Source organism: Hemicordylus capensis, chromosome 1 (assembly GCF_027244095.1).
Source record: "Hemicordylus capensis ecotype Gifberg chromosome 1, rHemCap1.1.pri, whole genome shotgun sequence".
NCBI lineage: Eukaryota > Metazoa > Chordata > Lepidosauria > Squamata > Cordylidae > Hemicordylus > Hemicordylus capensis.
The window spans coordinates 352,684,860-352,703,553 of NC_069657.1; the positions used below are offsets into that span (position 1 = coordinate 352,684,860).

Here is an 18,694-nt window from a genome sequence, read left to right on the forward strand (position 1 = left end):
GGGATGGGGAACACAGGCCACTTGACTCTGTGACTGCCTCTGCCTTCAGAGTTTGCTTGATCATTGAAGTGAACATTTTTCTTCCTGTTCTGTCATAACAGATGCTTCACTACTTCATCACCGAAGATCTCTGCGGAATTCTCCTACCTCAAGGCATTCTGGAACCTCAGCTGCTGTATACCAGAACACAGTTTCCTGCCTGGGTCAAGAGTGTGGCACCATAGGAAGCACAATGCTTGAGGGATATTGTCAAAAATGCTTTATTGAAGCACAGAGTAAGCGGCTGCATGAAGCCACAAGGACTGAAGATCAACTAGTTAGACAATCAGAGGTCAGTGAATTTATGGAAAGCATTCCTCAACTGTTAACCTTCAACCTACCTTCTTCCCAAGAAATGTTCATTACAGGTCGAGTACCCCTTATCCAGACATCCAAAATCCTGAATGCTATAAAATCCGGACACCATGCCGTTTTTTTGGTTTTTTTAAAAGCCTCAGCTTACTTTAAAACTGCAGTCAAGCCGCCTTCCTCAGGGCCAGGCCTGTTCACTGCCTTCTGCTGGGCCAGGCCATCCTGTCGCCACCAGCGCCTCCCGCCTCCTCTGCTCGCCCACCTCCTCGCCGCTGCCGCCACTGGTGCCTCCCGCCTCCTCCACTAGCTTCCTCCACTCGCCCACCTCCTTGCCGCCGCCGTTGTTTTTTGCCGCTGGGACTCTCGCGAGAGTTCTGCCTCACTGTCTGCATTTATGGACGATTCCAAAATCCGGAAAAGCCCAAAATCTGGAACCTATCCGGTCCCAAGCAGTCCGGATAAGCGATACTCGACCTGTAATCCATTAAACATTCTAAATTTGGGAACCATCCATTTTTAAGTCATTAATTTATTGTCTAGGATTCTAATGTGAAGACTACACACACACACCCCATCCCAATCTGTTGTTGAGTCAAAATAAAGCTACAGCCATATCAATTACATGCAATTGTTTCTGTAATGATTTTCAGTGACTTATTCCTAGTTCTGTTTTCAGTAGTCAGTGAATCACCCCATTACTAGTGGTACCTTGCCACAATACAATGGGATGGAAAATATATGAGTTTTATGCAAGGGGGAAACCCATCCTTTAGTCAATTTGGAAAATTTGAGTTTTATTCAGTTTGGTTAGCTGAACACTGAACACATTTAGAAAACCTGGTCCATGTGACTGTGTTTTTAATGGTACCACTTTCAGAACTTTCAAGAAAAATCAAACATATTTATGATGCACATTTTATTATCTAATTAGAAGGGAACAGCCTCTTAGTTATATACACACACTGTAAAGATTTGGTCTTGTCTAGACAATTGCATGATGCTTGTATGGTATAATTTAAAATGTATATTTTAAACTATAATGTGTTTTTATCTATTATGATTTTTATCTTTTTATGATTTTAAATGTATTCTATTTTATGTTTTAACTTTATACACCACCTAGAGATGTTTATACTAGGTGGTATATAAATTCAATTAATAAATAAAAAATAATAGTATGGTTAGAAACAATGTATATCTGTTCTCTACCTAAAAGGACAAGCATCTACAGTTAATTTCCCCTCCCTTGCTTTATCAGGGTAACCTCCCTGTCAATCAAAGCATTAGCATTCATTAAAGTAGCAAAAGTATAGCCAGAAAGCCAGTAAAGGCCAGGGCTGTTGCTACAATTAGAAATGATAATGTGTTTATTATTTTCAGCGAACAGGACAAGGCAGAGATTTACGCCAGATGACTCCAAGCTCTCAGAAACGGAAGTGTGCCGTAGCTTCTTGTAGGAATAACATGGTCTCCAGAAATGGGGAACTGTGTCAAGAATGTCTCCACACCCATCAGCGGCCACCACCCAGGGGACTTCGAGGAGACCCTTCAGCAGACGAGCTTCCAAAACAGCAGTGCCGAGCCCCTGCCTGTGATCATTATGGCAATAACAAGTGTAACGGCTACTGCAATGAATGCTACCAGTTCAAACAGATCTATGGTTAGTGAGAGTGGAGGAAGAATAATTGCTGGTTGGTGCTACATCCAAAACACTCAATTGTCCTGCCATGGCGCATGGTCTGTTCAGTGTGTGAAAAAGACATGTGACTTTGGGAGGAAAACAATAAGCTGAATTTTGTACACATATACATAAATATGTATGTACATATGTGTACACACACACTCTTGCACAGATTGTGGCACACAGAACAATAAATTTTGTGCTCCAGAATTCTTCATTCTGGGAAAGAAAAGCAGTTTGATTTCAGTACAGATGAATACTGCAGGAAATGCATACCGAATACTTGACAACAAACTCCTTTTCCCCGTTCTCTTCAGACTTCGTTATGAGCTGAACATACAGTCTGAAGCAATTAATATAGACTGTGCTTTGCTTTCCCTTTTTGCTGCTACCTCCTTTTTTCCCCTTCAGATTTTTATACTGCCTAAAACGCAAGTTCTCTGCAACCTGTTCCAAATACTGTGTGTTTGGACTACAAGGAAACCTGGCCAAACATCTGGAATGAAGAGCCTGTTGCATGACAACCATCATACAGCATGAAGCTGGTTGCCCTAGAAAATGCTGATTTCTCTTTAATGTGGAATCTGGTAGAAATTAAGAATTAAACAAGGTTATTACAAAACAGTGGGACAAATATTTAACTTCTCCTTGGTTGCCTTTTTAAAGTAGCTGGTTTGTTTTTTAATATTCCCAAACCAAAGCCAACCCTTTGTGTATGCGGGACAGCAATAACCCCTTAAGAACTTGATTAGCTAACAGTGTTGATCAGTGTCTCTCCAATCAAAAGCATGTACTTGTTTGAACAAGATTATGAGGCTGTTCTCACACATGGCTCCTGGGTTACCCCATTCAGCTCCTGTCATCTGGAACGCCAGGAGTGGAGGGCTCCCAGCTGTTCTAGACTGCACTAGCCTCACTTTGTAACCTGGCATTTAGCTGAGGTTAAGCGACTCTGTGGTTTGCTTAACCTCAGCAGGCTATCATCTGGGCAATCACTGCTTGGTGAAGAGACTTCCCCCAGACCTGCCACCATTTCCAGCAGCAAGCTGGGGGAAAGGAGCAGCTGTGCCGAGTGTGGTGGTTGCTCTAAGGAGAGCAGCTGGCACACTTTTAGCGTGGGGCACCCTAGGATGCAGTGAGGGGAGTCCTCCCACTCCCAGATCTTGCCATCACCACGCTGCCACTCATGGGTGTGTGGTGTGGTAGAAGGGAGGTTGGCCGCTGCTTGTCCACTGGGGAAGGCAGGTGAGCTCCTGCCTTCCCCACAGCCCTTTGCGGTGGCCACCAGAGGTCATGAGTATGACCTCATTATCTGCTGATCCAGATGGTCAAAATTTAGGAAAGAGCTTGGCTATGTTTCTGTTCCTTCCAAGTATCTCAATATGGGAAAGTAATCAGAACATATCAAACACTTCCTTAAATATAGCAATAGCACTAGCAATAGCACTTACATTTATATACCGCTCTCTAGCCGGAGCTCTCTAAGCGGTTTACAATGATTTAGCATATTGCCCCCAACATTCTGGGTACTCATTTTACCGACCTCGGAAGGATGGAAGGCTGAGTCAACCTTGAGCCCCTGGTCAGGATTGAACTTGTAACCTTCTGGTTACAGGGCGGCAGTTTTACCACTGCGCCACCAGGGGCTCATTATGTGTGTTGACACATACTGATTTGAATAGAACAGGGCTGACAGAGGAGGTGGTGGTCTGGTCTTTTTCTGCATTGATAGGTCCTTTCATGCCAAACATCTTGAGTGAATGGGTACGTTTCCTGTGAATGGTTTTGTTTTGTTGCCAAATAAAACAATATCAGGGGTACTCCATGCTGCTTTCTCCTCTTTGTCTGGCGTTGAAGTTAGGATCCAGTTAGGAACTGAGCTGTCCTGATCCTTGCAGGATTCAATTGGGAAATCAGGCGGAGCACCTGCTGCTGCACTCAACGCTCATACTGTATTGTCCAGCTGCAAGCCTCTCACTGTCCTGGCTAGGCCAGGAGCTGGCAAAAAGGGACCACGGAGCTCAGCCCAGTTTCCTCTTTGCTGCCCTCCTCTATATCTGACTGCTACCGTGACAGATGTCTGAGTGGGTCTCATCTGTTATGGGAAAGGAGTATATTGAGTGCCATTTGCAAAGTGCTGCTCCTGCTCAGAACCCATTTATTTCAATAGTATTTGGGATCAGCTTTCAGTAGATTGCCCTTCCACCATCATCTCAAGGTGTGCTGTCTGCCAGATCTGCATGTGTCCTTCTGTGTTGGGTACTAAGAGAAACAGTTATCACGAGCCCTGCAGTTCAGCTCTTCATTTCTTTCCTTGCCCACAAGCCTCATACTTCTGGAATGGCTTATGAAAGGAGTGGACATAAATTGACACGTGTGTGTGTGTGTGTGTGTGTGTGTATATATATAATTATTCTTTAGATCTCTCCTTAATCACAAACCATTTTAAACCTCTGCCTATTGCTATTGAACTTTCTAGATGTAATTTTGTTAATTTGGTTAAATGTGAATGTTAAAATATTTATATTATTTCTAAAGTGCAATTTGAAATTTGCACATTTTTAATACAATAACTTACTCTTGTTTCGTTTCCCCCCTCAAAACTCTTGTGTAATTGTATAACTGCAAAATGAAATCCGATAATAAAAATAAATTATTTAAAGAATTGAATTATTTTATTTACAGTTATTAGGAAAGAACTACATCCACCCCTGTCCAGCAAGAGTGGCCCACAGGTGCCTGCTCATGCATCTGCCCTGCTAGGGAGGGAGGGGCAGGCAGCACCACTCCATAACAAATTATTAATGATATCATGTCCAAAAGCACTGTTCATTTGTCCAGACAGAAGGAAGCAGGTAAAAGATTCAAGCCAAGAATATGTTTTTATTACTCTGACCTCTTGATCATGTTTTAGGTGGGAATTTGCAACAGTGAGTAAGGAGGCTTCATCTCTGCTCCTGGGTTCAGGTCCATAAAGTTCCAATTAAGAATTTATTTGTTGTTTGTTGGTGTTCCTTTCTTCGGGCTCTAAGATAGAGATCAGCAACTGAAGGCCTCAGAACCAAATCAGCACCCCCACACCCCCAGTGAAGAATAGAGGAGCAGATAGGAACAACATAGGAAGCTTCCATATACTGAGTCAGACCATTGGTCCATCCAGCTCAGTATTGTCTACACAGACTGGCAAAGGCTTCTCCAAGGTTGCAGGCAGGAGTCTCTCTCAGCCCTATCTTGGAGATGCCAGGGAGGGAACTTGGAGCCTTCTGCTCTTCCCAGAGTGGCTCCATCCCCTAAGGGGAATATCTTACAGTGCGCACACATGTAGTCTCCTATTCATATGCAACCAGGGCGGACCCTGCTTAGCTAAGGGGACAAATCATGCTTGCTACCACAAGACCAGCTCTCCAGATCTGCCATGCCAACCAAAATCATGAGCGAGAATGTGAGCACACAATTGCTGTATCAACATGACTCTCTGTTAGCTTACTTTGAGAGGCAGGAATAAGACCTGGCCTACTGCCCTCTGATTGCTTCTCAAAATGATTAACAGGGAAACCTCATTATCTGCAGATTTACGTATCCATGGCTGCGGGTGGGGGGAGACACCAGACCTCAGCATGCACAGGAGAGGAAAAAGCCCACGCTGACCTTGTGTATCTGTGGGTCAGGGTGGCCAGAAATGATTGTGGAGGTCATTTCCAGCCACCATTTTGTTTATTGGAGCCTCAAAATGGCTCTAAGGGGGAAAACCCAAACCCAGCTATTTTCAGCTGGTTTGGGGGCATTTCGAGGCATAATGCACCTCAGGGAGCAGCAAAGCATAGTAAAGAGCTCCCCCTCATGCGTCCCCCCCCCACCAAAAAATTTCACCAATGTTTAGCAATTTTCAAGCTAACCAGGAACCTAACCCCAAAATCCCATAGCCCCCAATGTCTCAAAATTTGCAGTTTGGTTATTCATGGCTGCAGCCGGGAACAGAACCCCCACAAATATTGAGGTCTGCCTGTACTTGACCTTGTTGCAGCATTAAAGGGTAAAGTGTCGTCAAGTCCTGGCACCCACAGAGCCCTGTGGTTTTCTTTTGGTAGGAGGGGTTTACCATTGCCTCCTCCCGCGCAGTGAGATGATGCCTTTCAGCATCTTTCTATATCGCTGCTGCCCAATATAGGTGTTTCCCATAATCTAGAAAACATACCAGTGGGGATTTGAACCAGCAATCTCTGGCTTGCTAGTCAAGTCATTCCCCACTGTGCCCAACGATGTTATAGCATTGGGATTCCCTTTTTACCTTTATTGAAATAAAATGCCTTTTATAGTATCAAATTATGTTTATTTTTTAAATGCTTAAAACCAAGGCACTGTATTTTCCTTTCCATTCATCAGCCATACTTCTGGCTACTGTTGTTTGAATTGATTCTTCGTCGACATCTCTACTCTCTCATCTATCTTCTTTTCTCTCCCTTCTTTCAGATTTTGGGTTTTTTATGCTTCTTTTTAAATCCCATGTTAAAGTAGTAATTTGCTCCTATTTGCAAACTTTTATACCATAATGTACACTCCTCAACAAAGGAGCATATTGCACATTCTAGCCATAATACAGAACAATCAAATGCATAAAGCACATCTAAGAAAACAGTAACAGAATAACTCTTAATATAAAAGTTACCATAAAAATAAAATATAGTAGGTCTGAACTGCACACTCCCAAGGAGATACAGGCAATGTTCTCTCTAAGGAACATTGATAAATGTGATTAAAAAAATCATATTCATGATTTGATAAATGTGATAAAAATGAGTGCATGTGCATGCGCCCACACATATTTTGATGGCTGCTCAGTGAATTTTAGATCCCGCTCAGGTTTAATCAGGAAGGCCTCACTCTGAATGCATGTGCGCACATACTGCCTTGATACTGCCACCCAGAACAAAATTCATTCCGCACACAGATGAAAAAAATTGGAGAGTATACTGGATACAGGGCAGGTTCACATATAATGGCGGCACCTGAGGGGTGTGCCCCCCATTCCCCCTCCACATATCAAAAGGTTATAGTATATCAAAAGTTGTAAGTTTGATATGCCAAGATTGGTTATGTCGTCCAACTTCAGCCTATCATCAACTTCAGCCTATTTCCCTCATGGAACTCAACATCTGTAACTGTAAGTGGCAGATTTCAGGTTCTCTGAGGGGGTAGGGCAGGATATGCCAAGAACCCAAGATGGTTTTGGACAACACAAGCAATTTCAGTGTATCGGGACCTGCAACAGAAGTAGAGTCTTGCAGGCACTCCTAGGGTGCTCAGGAACTGCTGTTACCTCTGAACCTGCCCACAACCTCAAAAGTTATTTACAATGTCCTTCTTAAAAAGGAAATCCGAAATTATTTCATTTAGTATATATCCATTTACCAGAAACTGCCAGCATTGATTTAAAATTGCATTAGCCCAATAAATGCTCCAAACTTTGAATGATCACAGTTGCTATTACAGTACTAAAAGGTACTGGAAAGGAAAGGAGCTCAAGCCTGTGTGGATAAGATGCAATGTGCTGATGATACTGCTGTTCATATCACAAAGCATAAACCTTGGATTATATCAGGGTTCTGCAATGAAAATGTCCTCACTACTCCAAGTTTGACAGCAAAGAGGAAAGGGGAGATTTTTTAAAAAAAAAAATCATTGTTCCTTCCTTTCACAATGGTACAGCATTCATTTGGATGTCAGCCACTATTAAACTAGTGCACTGCTAGTCTGGGATGTCAGCCAATGAGTTTGTAAAATCAGAATGGATTGTTAAAGCTTCATCAGAAGCTAAACAATTGTTGGATGTACCAGTGTTGTATCCCAATCTATTGAATAATTTAAAATGGTTAATTTTTAAAAAAAAAAAACTTTGAACATTAAAGGACTTAATTCAGTAATAAAACCATTAACACATTCTCATCTATTGCATAAATAAAAGAATGGTATGGTATTTTTACAAAAAACGTGTATAAGAGAAGGAAGAGCACCACTTTGCTCAATTAAAATGAGATGTACAAGAGACCCTTGTTATTTGCATGGGTTCTGTTCTTGTCTACATTCATGAATACAGTAACCATGAATAAAGAAACCTTAATTCTATGGGAATTTGGGGGTTACGGTCCTGCAGTTTCCCGCCCCCCGCCCCCCACCCCCACTGCCAAAAATCACCAAAAATAAAAATGCTAGGGAAGCAGAAGTAAAAGTAGAACAGCATAGTACCTTACTTTCCAGCTCTCCAGCAATGCCCCCCCCAACCTCCAAATTGGCTGATTTTTTGCTGATTTCATGGGTTTTGTGTGTGTGTGTTTGTAAACACAAGCCACAAAATGGCTCCATGCTGTCTCCATGAACAGTAAATGCCACCGGAAGTCACTTCAGGTGGGCCAGGAACCGCGAATAGCCAAAAATTGCTTATTTTTAATACCAAAGATAATGAAACAGGGTCTCTAAGATCCTTCTGCAGATATGTGGAAACCATGGATAAGGAGGGCCATCAGGGAGTCAATATAAGAAAAGGGGGTTGCAATAGTAAAAGGTTTTTTGAAACTTCAAGAAAAAATCAAAGATAATCAATGGAGATAATATTATTGTGTTTGGTAATTTAGCAGGTCAGAAGGTTGCATTAATGAATCAGATCACATATTCTATGCACAATTAATGGCACTTGTAGAGGAAAAAAGCAAAGGGATATATTATCTTGGAAGGTGATTTTAATGGAGTACAAGATAAATTCCTAGATAAAAATAATGGCAATGTAACTACAGCAATGCTCCCTAAAAAAAATTTAAGGGTCCAGAACGGAACACTTTAGTTGCTAATCTGGAGACACTGAGTGATATCCTGACTAACACATATATCTTTCCAGTTACAGCATGCAAACAGCACTAGCCTCTGAGGTGTAGGCACTCTTGTACAAAAGCTCAACTACTTTTTGGCATGATTCCTATGCTCTGGAAGTGCTTTGTTGTAGACCCTGTCCCTTCAAAACCTAAGAGTCAGAGCAGCAGTTTGGGGGTCTGTTTTGGATCTTACCCAATTCCAAAGAGGCCTGCACTGCCCAATCAACCACATAAATGGATTCTCAAGAAAGAACTTCCATTCTATCCAATCCTGTGTCCTCTACCCAATGGAAGACAACCTTCTGCTCTTCCCATGATCTTGGCTGCACCAAGGAAGCGCAACAGAAAAATTTAAAGGACAACAATGGAGAGCTATGTTATTGGTTAGTGAACCCTGAATACCGCATATGACAATCGATGAAAAAGAGATGTTCATTGCTGAAAGAATTTTCTTTACATCAAATCCCCTTGACTTTTATCTGCTCAGCCATGCAAAAGGGATTACTCATATCTCTCAGTCACAAGACAGGTTCCATATCATGCTGAAGTCCCTCATGCAAATGACGAGTCTGAATAAACCACAAATCAAGCATTTTAAATATGCTGGTATTTCCCTTTCTCTTTGGGAAAGGGTGCACTTGAATGACTGGTATAATAGAGAATCAGGTTTCATACACCCAATTCAGACACCTGAGCTGACAATCCTGTTTTTGGAAAGGAGGGGAGGAGTCTTGGGAACCCACATGCATAGAAACCTGAATCACACAATTATCCCTCCAAAAAGTGAGGGAGACATTTTCATAATTGACCCTGTGCTGGTACGGGTACTAGTGTGAGTGCCTGTACCATATATTCTGTACTTATCCACACCCACTCCATCATGAGAACAGGTTCTTCAGTCTGGACAGTATCTGACCTTGGCCTTTGTTTCTTTTGTTGGGGTTTGTAATTATTTTGTAAAGCACCAAAAGAAGCTACCCACTCCAGTTACAGAGTAGAGGGCTGAGTTCAGTTGTTGCAGTCATTTAAAGAACACACATGGAGATTGTTGTACAATCTAAACTAAATAGGTTTATTAGTGAAGTACATTTGAGATAGGAAAGACCTAGTCCTATCTATCAGCTACATAATGAATAGGTAGGGAGAGAGAAATGTTTCCATCTACTCTCTAAGAGTAAAGGAAGAGGACTAACTCACGACAGAAAGTACCTGAGGAGTCAAGTCAAGGGTCATAGAGTAGAGGCAAACAGGGACAAGTAAGGAGACCCTCATTGACTACCTCTGCTTCCAATGCCCCTAGTGGTCATTAGGATAGTTGGTGCAAAAGGTCGACGCACTGAACTGAAACTCCATCTCCAATATCTTTTGTACAGTGCTTCCGAAAGAAGAAGTGTACTGTATGTAAGGTTTTTTGTTTCTTTGGGACAAGATCTGTGTGAGAACCTCATGACCCATCGCTTCCAGTGCATTGCAATCACATTTTTTCCAGTCAGCCATGCAGCCTTTTTGCCAGAGAACTGATTGTGTGAGTTTTGCTGTCACATTCCCAAGGTCAGTGCAATTTTGCTTTTTCCCCCCATTCCATTACTCAAAAAACTGCTTGTGCGATAGCATGCAAAAAAGCCAGTTTGCCCACAACTTCAGTGCAGAGTTATTGTACCAGAAAAGGCCATTACATAGCAGCTAGAAGTCACCACTGACTGACTTTAGTACTGACTTTAGTGTTGCAGCATTGTACAAGACTGAGCTACAAACCAGCAAGTCCCAGTTCAACTGTTGCCTCTGCTAGGGTCTGACTAGGCAACCATAGGCAAGCCATGCTTTCTCAGTCTCCTACCTGCTTTATGGGGATAGTGGGGGCCAACATGATGGTCAGCCCTACATTGACATTAGGGACCCATCAGAGTTGCTGCACAACTTGAAAGGCAGCCCTGATGGAGTATTGCAACGGGGCTGGTTGTGGAAGGACTTAAAGCCACTTCCATGCAGCTCAGTGAAAGTAGTGATTTTATGTCTTTCCTCAGCAGGGCACTTTCCAGATTAAACCCTACAACAGTGACACTGCGGGTCTGCTAAGTGTGCTTCCGTACTTCCGTGTGGTGACACCACAGTCCCTGTGCTGACAGCAAGGTACCATTCACATTTCCGATGCCTTATTTCAGATTTTATCTTTGCGTTGTATTACTACAACATTGCATGTGCGTCGCAAAAAAGTAACTGTATTCCCGTTGTAGGAGTTTGAGATTCTGGGGATTGTTTTCAATGTGATCTTGCCAAACCGAAGCATTTTACCCCTGATGTAGTGTGTAATCTGGAAAGTGCCCAGCCCACTCAAACTACACCAAACTACACTGCTGGGCGGCACGTTGTGGCTCTGAATAGCGTTCAGGTGCCACGGAGGTGAGTCCCGAATTACTTTACTCTTAAGGCTGCCTCCCACCGCCCCGCCCCCTTGTAGGCACATTCACGGGCTGCCACTGCCCCAGCCTGACAGTCTGAATGTCCAATTTTGGAGGAAAATGGGGCGAAATCCCCCTCCCCCAAGGCACGTTCAAGGGCCGCCACTGGGCAGGGGGCATTATGATTGGTGGACTCAGGAAGCTGGGAGTGGGCGGGTGGGCTGTGTGCAAGGAAGTGCCAGGCTTAGGGGCTGCTGAGGAGTAGATCTGTGATTACAAGATTTGGTGATTAGTAGGCAAGTTTACAACAGACCCATATTTTTTTTAATATTTTTTTTTTATTTTACATTTTATATCCCGCTCTTCCTCCAAGGAGCCCAGAGTGGTGCACTACATACTTAAGTTTCTCCTCACAACAACCCTGTGAAGTAGGTTAGGCTGAGAGAGATTACAAGATTTGGTGATTAGTAGGCAAGTTTACAACAGACCCATATTTTTTTTAATATTTTTTTTTTAATTTTACATTTTATATCCCGCTCTTCCTCCAAGGAGCCCAGAGTGGTGCACTACATACTTAAGTTTCTCCTCACACCAGCCCTGTGAAGTAGGTTAGGCTGAGAGAGAAGTGACTGGCCCAGAGTCACCCAGCTAGTTTCATGGCTGAATGGGGATTTGAACTCGGGTCTCCCCGGTCCTGGTCTGGCACTCTAGCCGCTACACCACGCTGGCATATATCACAGCCTCATGAGGAAGTGAGCCCAGAGACTAATGGTTTGTCATTCCATGAACAGGTATTGCACCTTGCCATGTCATGTTAGCTTTTGGCTGTGCACACTCTCTCTTCACATCTAGAATGCTTTTTTATTCATGCATATTTTATTATAATAAAAACTAACTAAAAACAAGTTAGTTATATTAATATAAACCTACCAAGCGTTCAAATGTATCCCTGGCCCTATTCTCTGGTCTGCCACCTACTCAGCTTGGACTGGAAAGTAGATTCAGGGTTTTTTCAGTGGAATGCTGTGTCTATGGGACTCTCTTGCTGGGAGGGGCATCAAGCTCCCACTTTTGTAAGCTTTAAGTAGGCTTTTAATATGGCTTTTACTTAATACATGTTACTTAATACATACAAGTAATAATATTATTATTACTTAATAATGTGTGGTTTTACTAGGATTCCATGCTTAATGTTTTTTTTTCTTCATTTTAATTTTGTCTAGGCTATAATTGTTGTTCTATTGCTTTACTGTTTTATCTACTCACCACCTTGTGAAGAGTTTTTCTTTGAAAAGGTGGACTCTATATATATTAAATAATATGTATTATTTTATCTTGCCAAAATAGGGAAGGAATTAGGGTTACCCCATGTCCAGGAATCAGATGTTCTGACCAGAATGTAGAAAAGTGTCAACCTGGACATGAAATGTCCAGAAATTTGAGCAGCAAAATTGCTTTAGCAAATGTTACCCATTTTTTCTCATGCTTCTCTCCAGGCATTGTAACTACATTGGGATGTGCACGGGTGGCTTGGGCAGCTGCCGGCGATGCAGGGAGTAGTTCCCTTAAAAAGCAAGTAAGTAGCACCTGGAGTGCCCTGCTGCGCTCACTGGGCTCTCCCCGGGCCAGCTGCCCAGCTCCTCTTTCCCCCTCTACCTGTCTGGAGAGTCCCATCTCCTTTCCTTCCGATTGGTCGTGAGAAGCAAGCTCGGACTGCCCTACAGGGGAACAGGGCATATTCCCAGTGCACCCTCCCCCGCCCCAAACCACCCAGTGCACCCCACCCCATCCGGTCCACCCCACCCCACCCCACCCCTGTGTCCCGACTCCCACCCTTAAGCACCCATTCTGCTCAAAACCCGGCACCCTCCTCACATACATTCCACCACCCTCTCAGTGCCTCCAGGGGGACGAGCAGGTAAGGAGATGCTTACCTGATTTTTAAGGAACTGTTCCCCCCACTGAACCGGTTTGAATGCCAGCGCCAGTTCAACGCTTCCCAGAGGACACACCAAACCGGCTCATCCACATCTCTAACTACATGGAGTCAATATTTAAAAGCTCCATATTCTTACCCTTTAACTGGCACCAGTGCTGCTAGCTTGCTAGGTTGGCTCTCTGTATGGCTCAATAAACCCCTTCCCCTCCTTTCTGGATCACCTCTAGAGTTAGCTACTGCTGGGTTAGCCTTTAAGTATTGGGACAGAGAAAGCTCCCTTTTCTCTAGTAGCATTGTTGGGGTCCCACATCTCTAGTACACCCATTGCCTGGTGTACCTAAGGGCCCCCCTCTTAGGTAACAGGAAGTATATCCTGTGTGGAACAGCAGGAACAATGCAAGGAACAACAAGCCTTAAAATACAACTGCCCTTTATGGTTACAGCATTAAAGGTAAAGCTCAGCAGAAGCTCCACCCCCAACTTCTGCTCCCAAAACTATAGGCGCTCCTAATTCTCTTCTGTGCAAAGAAAACTATAGGGGGAAATGCACAAAACAGCTGCCAAGCTCCACTGTTGAGCATCCCTTCTAATCCTGGTTCTTAAAAAGTAGGGTTTTGAAATTTGCACCTCTCCTCCTTTGCCTGTTGTGTCCAGGAATCTCTCAAATGAATGTGAAAAACCCCGGAATATTTAACCATACAGTCATACATTTGCTAACTTACATAGTGAAAACATAGGTAATACTCAGTGAGGCAGTCCCACGATCAGTGGGAACCGCCGAAATGGAGTTTGCGGGGAGAGCAGGCTTAGCCCACTCTCTCCACAGATGAGCAGTCAGTCTGCTCCAGGAGGCCGCAGCGGCTGCCCACACGACTGCCGGCTCAGTCACGGAGCCGGCGGGGGCTAGGGAGTTCGGGGGCTGCATGGTCCCCGGAAGCTCCAGCATGCCCTGCGCAAGTGCGCAGGGCATACTGGAGAGACCCCCGAGCTGGGAAGTGGCTTTTCGCCTCCCCTCCAGGGGTCTCCTCGTGAGCAGCCATGCTGCGTCTTCTCACGTTGGCCAAAACCAGATTTGCAGAGCTCTCTGCTCTGCAAACCCAATTTAAGCAGCGGGCTACTTAAGCGGGTGACCTGCTTAAGAACCACCAGGCTCGCAGCCAAGCCCGGTGGTTCTCACAATGGGAGAAAAATTGGGCTAGCCTCCACTAGCCTGAATTTCTCCCATTGTGTGAATAGCCTCAATATTTATTACAAGAAGATAGTCAACTCAAATCCACCTGTCTCAACATTTAGCAGAAACTGTGCAAATTGCAAGGCTCAAGGGTAATGGAAGCATCTCAGGAGTTCCAGGGATGAAAGGAACTCCTTTCTAACTCCCATGAGCCATAAATAAAACACCAAATCCAAAGTAAAAAAATACACTTCAGAAATGCGTTTGTCTATCTCTTTAAACAAGCAAGGTTCATTGCACACACTTTTTATTTATTTTATTTATCAGATTTGCATGCCGCCCCAAACATCTTTCTCTGGGTGGCTCACAACAACTTAAAAGTTAAAACACAGAAATAAAAACCTTACAACAGTTTAGAACCACAATTAAAGTAGAAAGTAAAGTAAAGTAAAGTAAAGTAGAAAGCTTGGGTGAAAAGGTAGGTCTTTCCGGATTTTTTAAAAGTTGTCAGAGAAGAGGAGGCTCTCATCTCAACAAAGAATGCATTCCAGAGTCTTGGGGCAGCAACAGAGAAGGCCTGCCCCCGCATAACCAACAGACGGTGTCAGGTGCAGACAGACCTCTCTGGATAATCTCAATGTGCGATGGGGCTTGTGGTGGAGGCAAAGTTCTCTTAAATACGCAGAGCCTAAGCTGTTTAGGGCTTTATAGGTTATAACTGGCACCTTGTATTTTGCCTGGAAACCTATTGGTAGCCAGTGTAGCGCTTTCAGTATAGGAGTAATATGCTCATTTGATTTTAGCACCAGAAATTAAACAATTTCCGTTGCAACAATGCCATGAATAAGGTTAAGCCAAATCTTTAAAATCCTGTTGAATTTCTTTTTGGATACTGTCTCAGAAACTGGAATGTAGTATTTGATCTCATAATGCACCCAACCCATCTCAGGAGATTCCCACAAGTTTCTTCATTCCCCACAGTCAATATGTTTACGGAATGCAGGAGGTAGTTCCCCTGATTAAATGGGGTTTTCCCCCTATCTCATCCAGAACAGGCATGCAGTTTACCAGAGGGTAGGTACCTTTAGGTTAAAAAAAAGCTCTAAATATTTCTTAAAATTGATTAAAGTATATTTATTTCTTCTAACAAGTATTATCAAAACTACAATATGCCCTTGGGAAAGTGGAAAAAATAGAGTTCCTAGGAGGAATCTAGTACCGGCCAGTAGGGATGTGCACAAACCGGTTTGTAGGCCATGTTGGAGGCCTCCGAACCAGTTCGGAAACAGACCGGTCCGGCGGTCTGGCACTGAGGGGGGTCTACCTTTAAGGGTGGGGGGGTAGAACTTACCCCGTCTGCCGCTCTTCCCCCCCCCGGCGCTGCGTTTTAAATTGAAGTTTTTTGGGCGGCAGCGTTCCTCCCTGCCGCCCCTGCCCCCGTCATTGCCCGGAAGAAGGAGTAAGACGAGCACGCATGCGCGTGGCGCGCGCGCGCCTGTCGCCACCATGAGCGCGCCGCATACGTCACACACACGCTGCATGTGACTATGCGGCGCACGCACGCACAGTGGCAACAGGCACGCGTGCACCATGCCGCACGCATGCGTGCTCGTCTTACTTCTTCTTCCGGGCAACGACAGGGTCAGGGGCGGCAGGGAGGAACGCTGCCGCCCCCAAAACTTCAATTTAAAATGCAGCGCCGGAGGGGGAAGAGCGGCGGGAGGGGTAAGTTCTACCCCCCCGCCCTTAAAGGTAGACCCCCCCTCAGTGCCGGACTGCGCCGCGTGGTTCCGTGCACACTACTACCGGACAGGTCCAGCAGAGGAAGTAACAGAACACACCACTTATCATCACCAGCAGCCCCCAGCTGAAGCATTTTCAGCACATCAAGGCTGTACAACTCATCCTGGAAGATAAAACTTCCTTCTCACGCTGCATGGAAAGCCTTCCTTGCTTACAGATACATCTCCCAATGCAAAGCAAGTACTTAACAGCAACGATTAACCACTCATTGGGATATAAATCCAAGAACCAGCCCTACAGCAAACCCAAGGGGCAACTTTTATATATCATTCAATTAAAGCAAAAGACCTTTGGTTTACAGGATAATTGTGGGTGTGGCCGCTCCAACTAAACTCCTAAAAGCAAGGAGATTGCTCCAGTACACTTCCTGCCATGTGATAGCAATGTTTAAGAAGAATTTGTTAATGTGTGCCTCTGAGCTTATGGTGAGCACTGTTACCTATGCAGCCTATTCAGATAGTGCTGGTTAGCCACACATACCTCGCATGGATGTGTCCACAAGTAATACTCTCAGAAGAGAGCACGTTAAGTTCTTGGCTTCAAGGGGTAATGCAGTGCTGAATAGGGGTGGGTACCTCCATGTGATATGAAACATCAGTTATGTGGAGCAATCCTCCCATGTTCTATGTTGCCCTTTGCAGATCAGCACATGTGCAGGTGCATGGGATTCTGGTTAGTGGGTGCAAGGTGTAGCTAGTTGGCATATTTCCATTTCCCCTTTCATATGTTCAATGAATGGGGTGGGGGGTAACTTTTGAACAGGATTTTATTATCAAATGTATTGGGTCAGTTCAGATGATATGTTCACCAGCCCTCTCTAATACCTTGGGAAGGAGCATGAGCATACACATTCCTCCCATCTGGTATACCCTCCTCCTGCCAGCTAATTGCATGGGAGTAGTTCATCTAAATCTAAATAAAATCCTACTTTGAGTGGTATTTCATATTACTTTGAGAGGCAGTTCAGCTAAACCTTTCCCCTTTGATGCTGGGTGGGGGAAAGATGTCCATGGTCACTTTGCTTGCTCACACATTTAAGAGGACTGGCAGATGTATTGTCCTATCTAACCCATTGTTTGTTCTATTATTCCTCCTCCTCCTCCTCCTCCTTTCTTAGGCTGTTGGCTCTAGGGGTATGTGTGTACTGTGTTTTGGCAATTGAAACTTTGGAAGAGATTGCCAACGATTGATAATTTCCTAAACAACCAATTCCTAACTACAACCAACAATTTATTGTGGCTGGGGAAGATGTGAATTGTAGCTCAAAAATAGCTGGAGGGTTAAGTTTTTCCACCCCTGACCTAACATTCCCTGACAGGGATTTTCTTGAACTCCAGACAGTTCCCTTCTTGAATGTTCCCTGACAGTTCAGGAAAAAAAGAGAAAGTTACATTTGGGTGCTATGAGCTCATCAGTGGGGAGAAGGCTGAGGAAGAAATGGGCTTCCTGAAAGTTCCCCTCAAGAGGCAGATGAGCAGTGGCACTCAGCCTTTTCAGAATAGACATGACAGAACCATGCAGTAAAATGAGTATGAAATACCCTTGCAGACTCATTGCTTATTCTCTTTACAAGAGACACTGAACGAAAATATTTGCATAGGGCCACTTTCCTTATTAGCAACGGAACAACATTTTGGAATCCCTACTCACTTCTAGTATTGGTCTTCCCTAGAACTTACTGGCAAACAGCAATAAAGGGACAAAATGCTATTAAAAACAAAATCACTTCAATGCTTGAGAAAGTTCCCTACAACACGCTAATGTTAGTGTAGCTTCCACTTTACATCATCTTAAATACATACTAATTTAACCTGTCTTGACATTTATCACCGAGCAAATGCTTCTGCATTCCATCCCCCATTCAGGACCGCAGGAGAGGCTAACCCTTTCCCGCGATGCAATTTTCCTGCCTCAGATTGCTCCCTCACACTGCTATTTGCCAACCAGGCATGGTAAATAGCTCTTTCAGAGAGCACTCCCCCTTAAGGATCAGATACGTAGCTTGGGAGTGTTTCTGGACCCAGGCCTCACTCTGGTTTCTCAGGTTGAGGCTATGGCCAGGAGCGCTTTCTATCAGTTTTGGTTGATACGACAGCTGCGTCCATTCCTTGAGGATAATTATCTCACAACTGTGGTGCACTCTCTATTAACCTCTAGGCTTGACTAGTGCAATGTGCTCTACGTGGGGCTGCCTTTGTATGTACTGTAGTTCAAAAACTTCAGTTGGTCCAAAATGCAGTGGCTAGATTGGTCTCCAGGGTTTCTTGGAGAGCCCATATTATGCATGTTTTAAAACAATTGCATTGGCTACCAATAGTTTTCAGGGAAAATACAAAATGCTGGTAATTACCTTTAAAGCCCTAAACAGCTTTGGTCCAGGTTACCTGGGAGAATGCCTTCTTCTGCATGATCCCCACAACACATTAAGGTCATTGGATGAGGTCTGTCTCTGTATGCCGCAGGCTTGTCTGGCAGTGACTCAGGAGC

General features: G+C 44.1%; 1 protein-coding gene across 4 annotated transcripts in view; it reads left to right on the forward strand.

Annotated features, from left to right (window-relative positions):
• The window catches only part of TNFAIP3 (TNF alpha induced protein 3), a 32,569-nt gene extending 27,872 nt beyond the window's left edge, over positions 1–4,697 (forward strand). For 3 of the 4 annotated variants that reach the window (XM_053288990.1, XM_053289000.1, XM_053289006.1), the window contains exons 8-9: positions 102–331; positions 1,732–4,697. In XM_053288990.1, the coding sequence (XP_053144965.1) occupies positions 102–331; positions 1,732–2,016 (515 nt within the window). In that variant the 3' untranslated portion in view covers positions 2,017–4,697. The remainder of the gene's footprint in view (positions 1–101; positions 332–1,731) is intronic. The other variant, XM_053289015.1, reaches the window with a different exon arrangement.
• Positions 4,698–18,694: the final 13,997 nt, after the last annotated feature.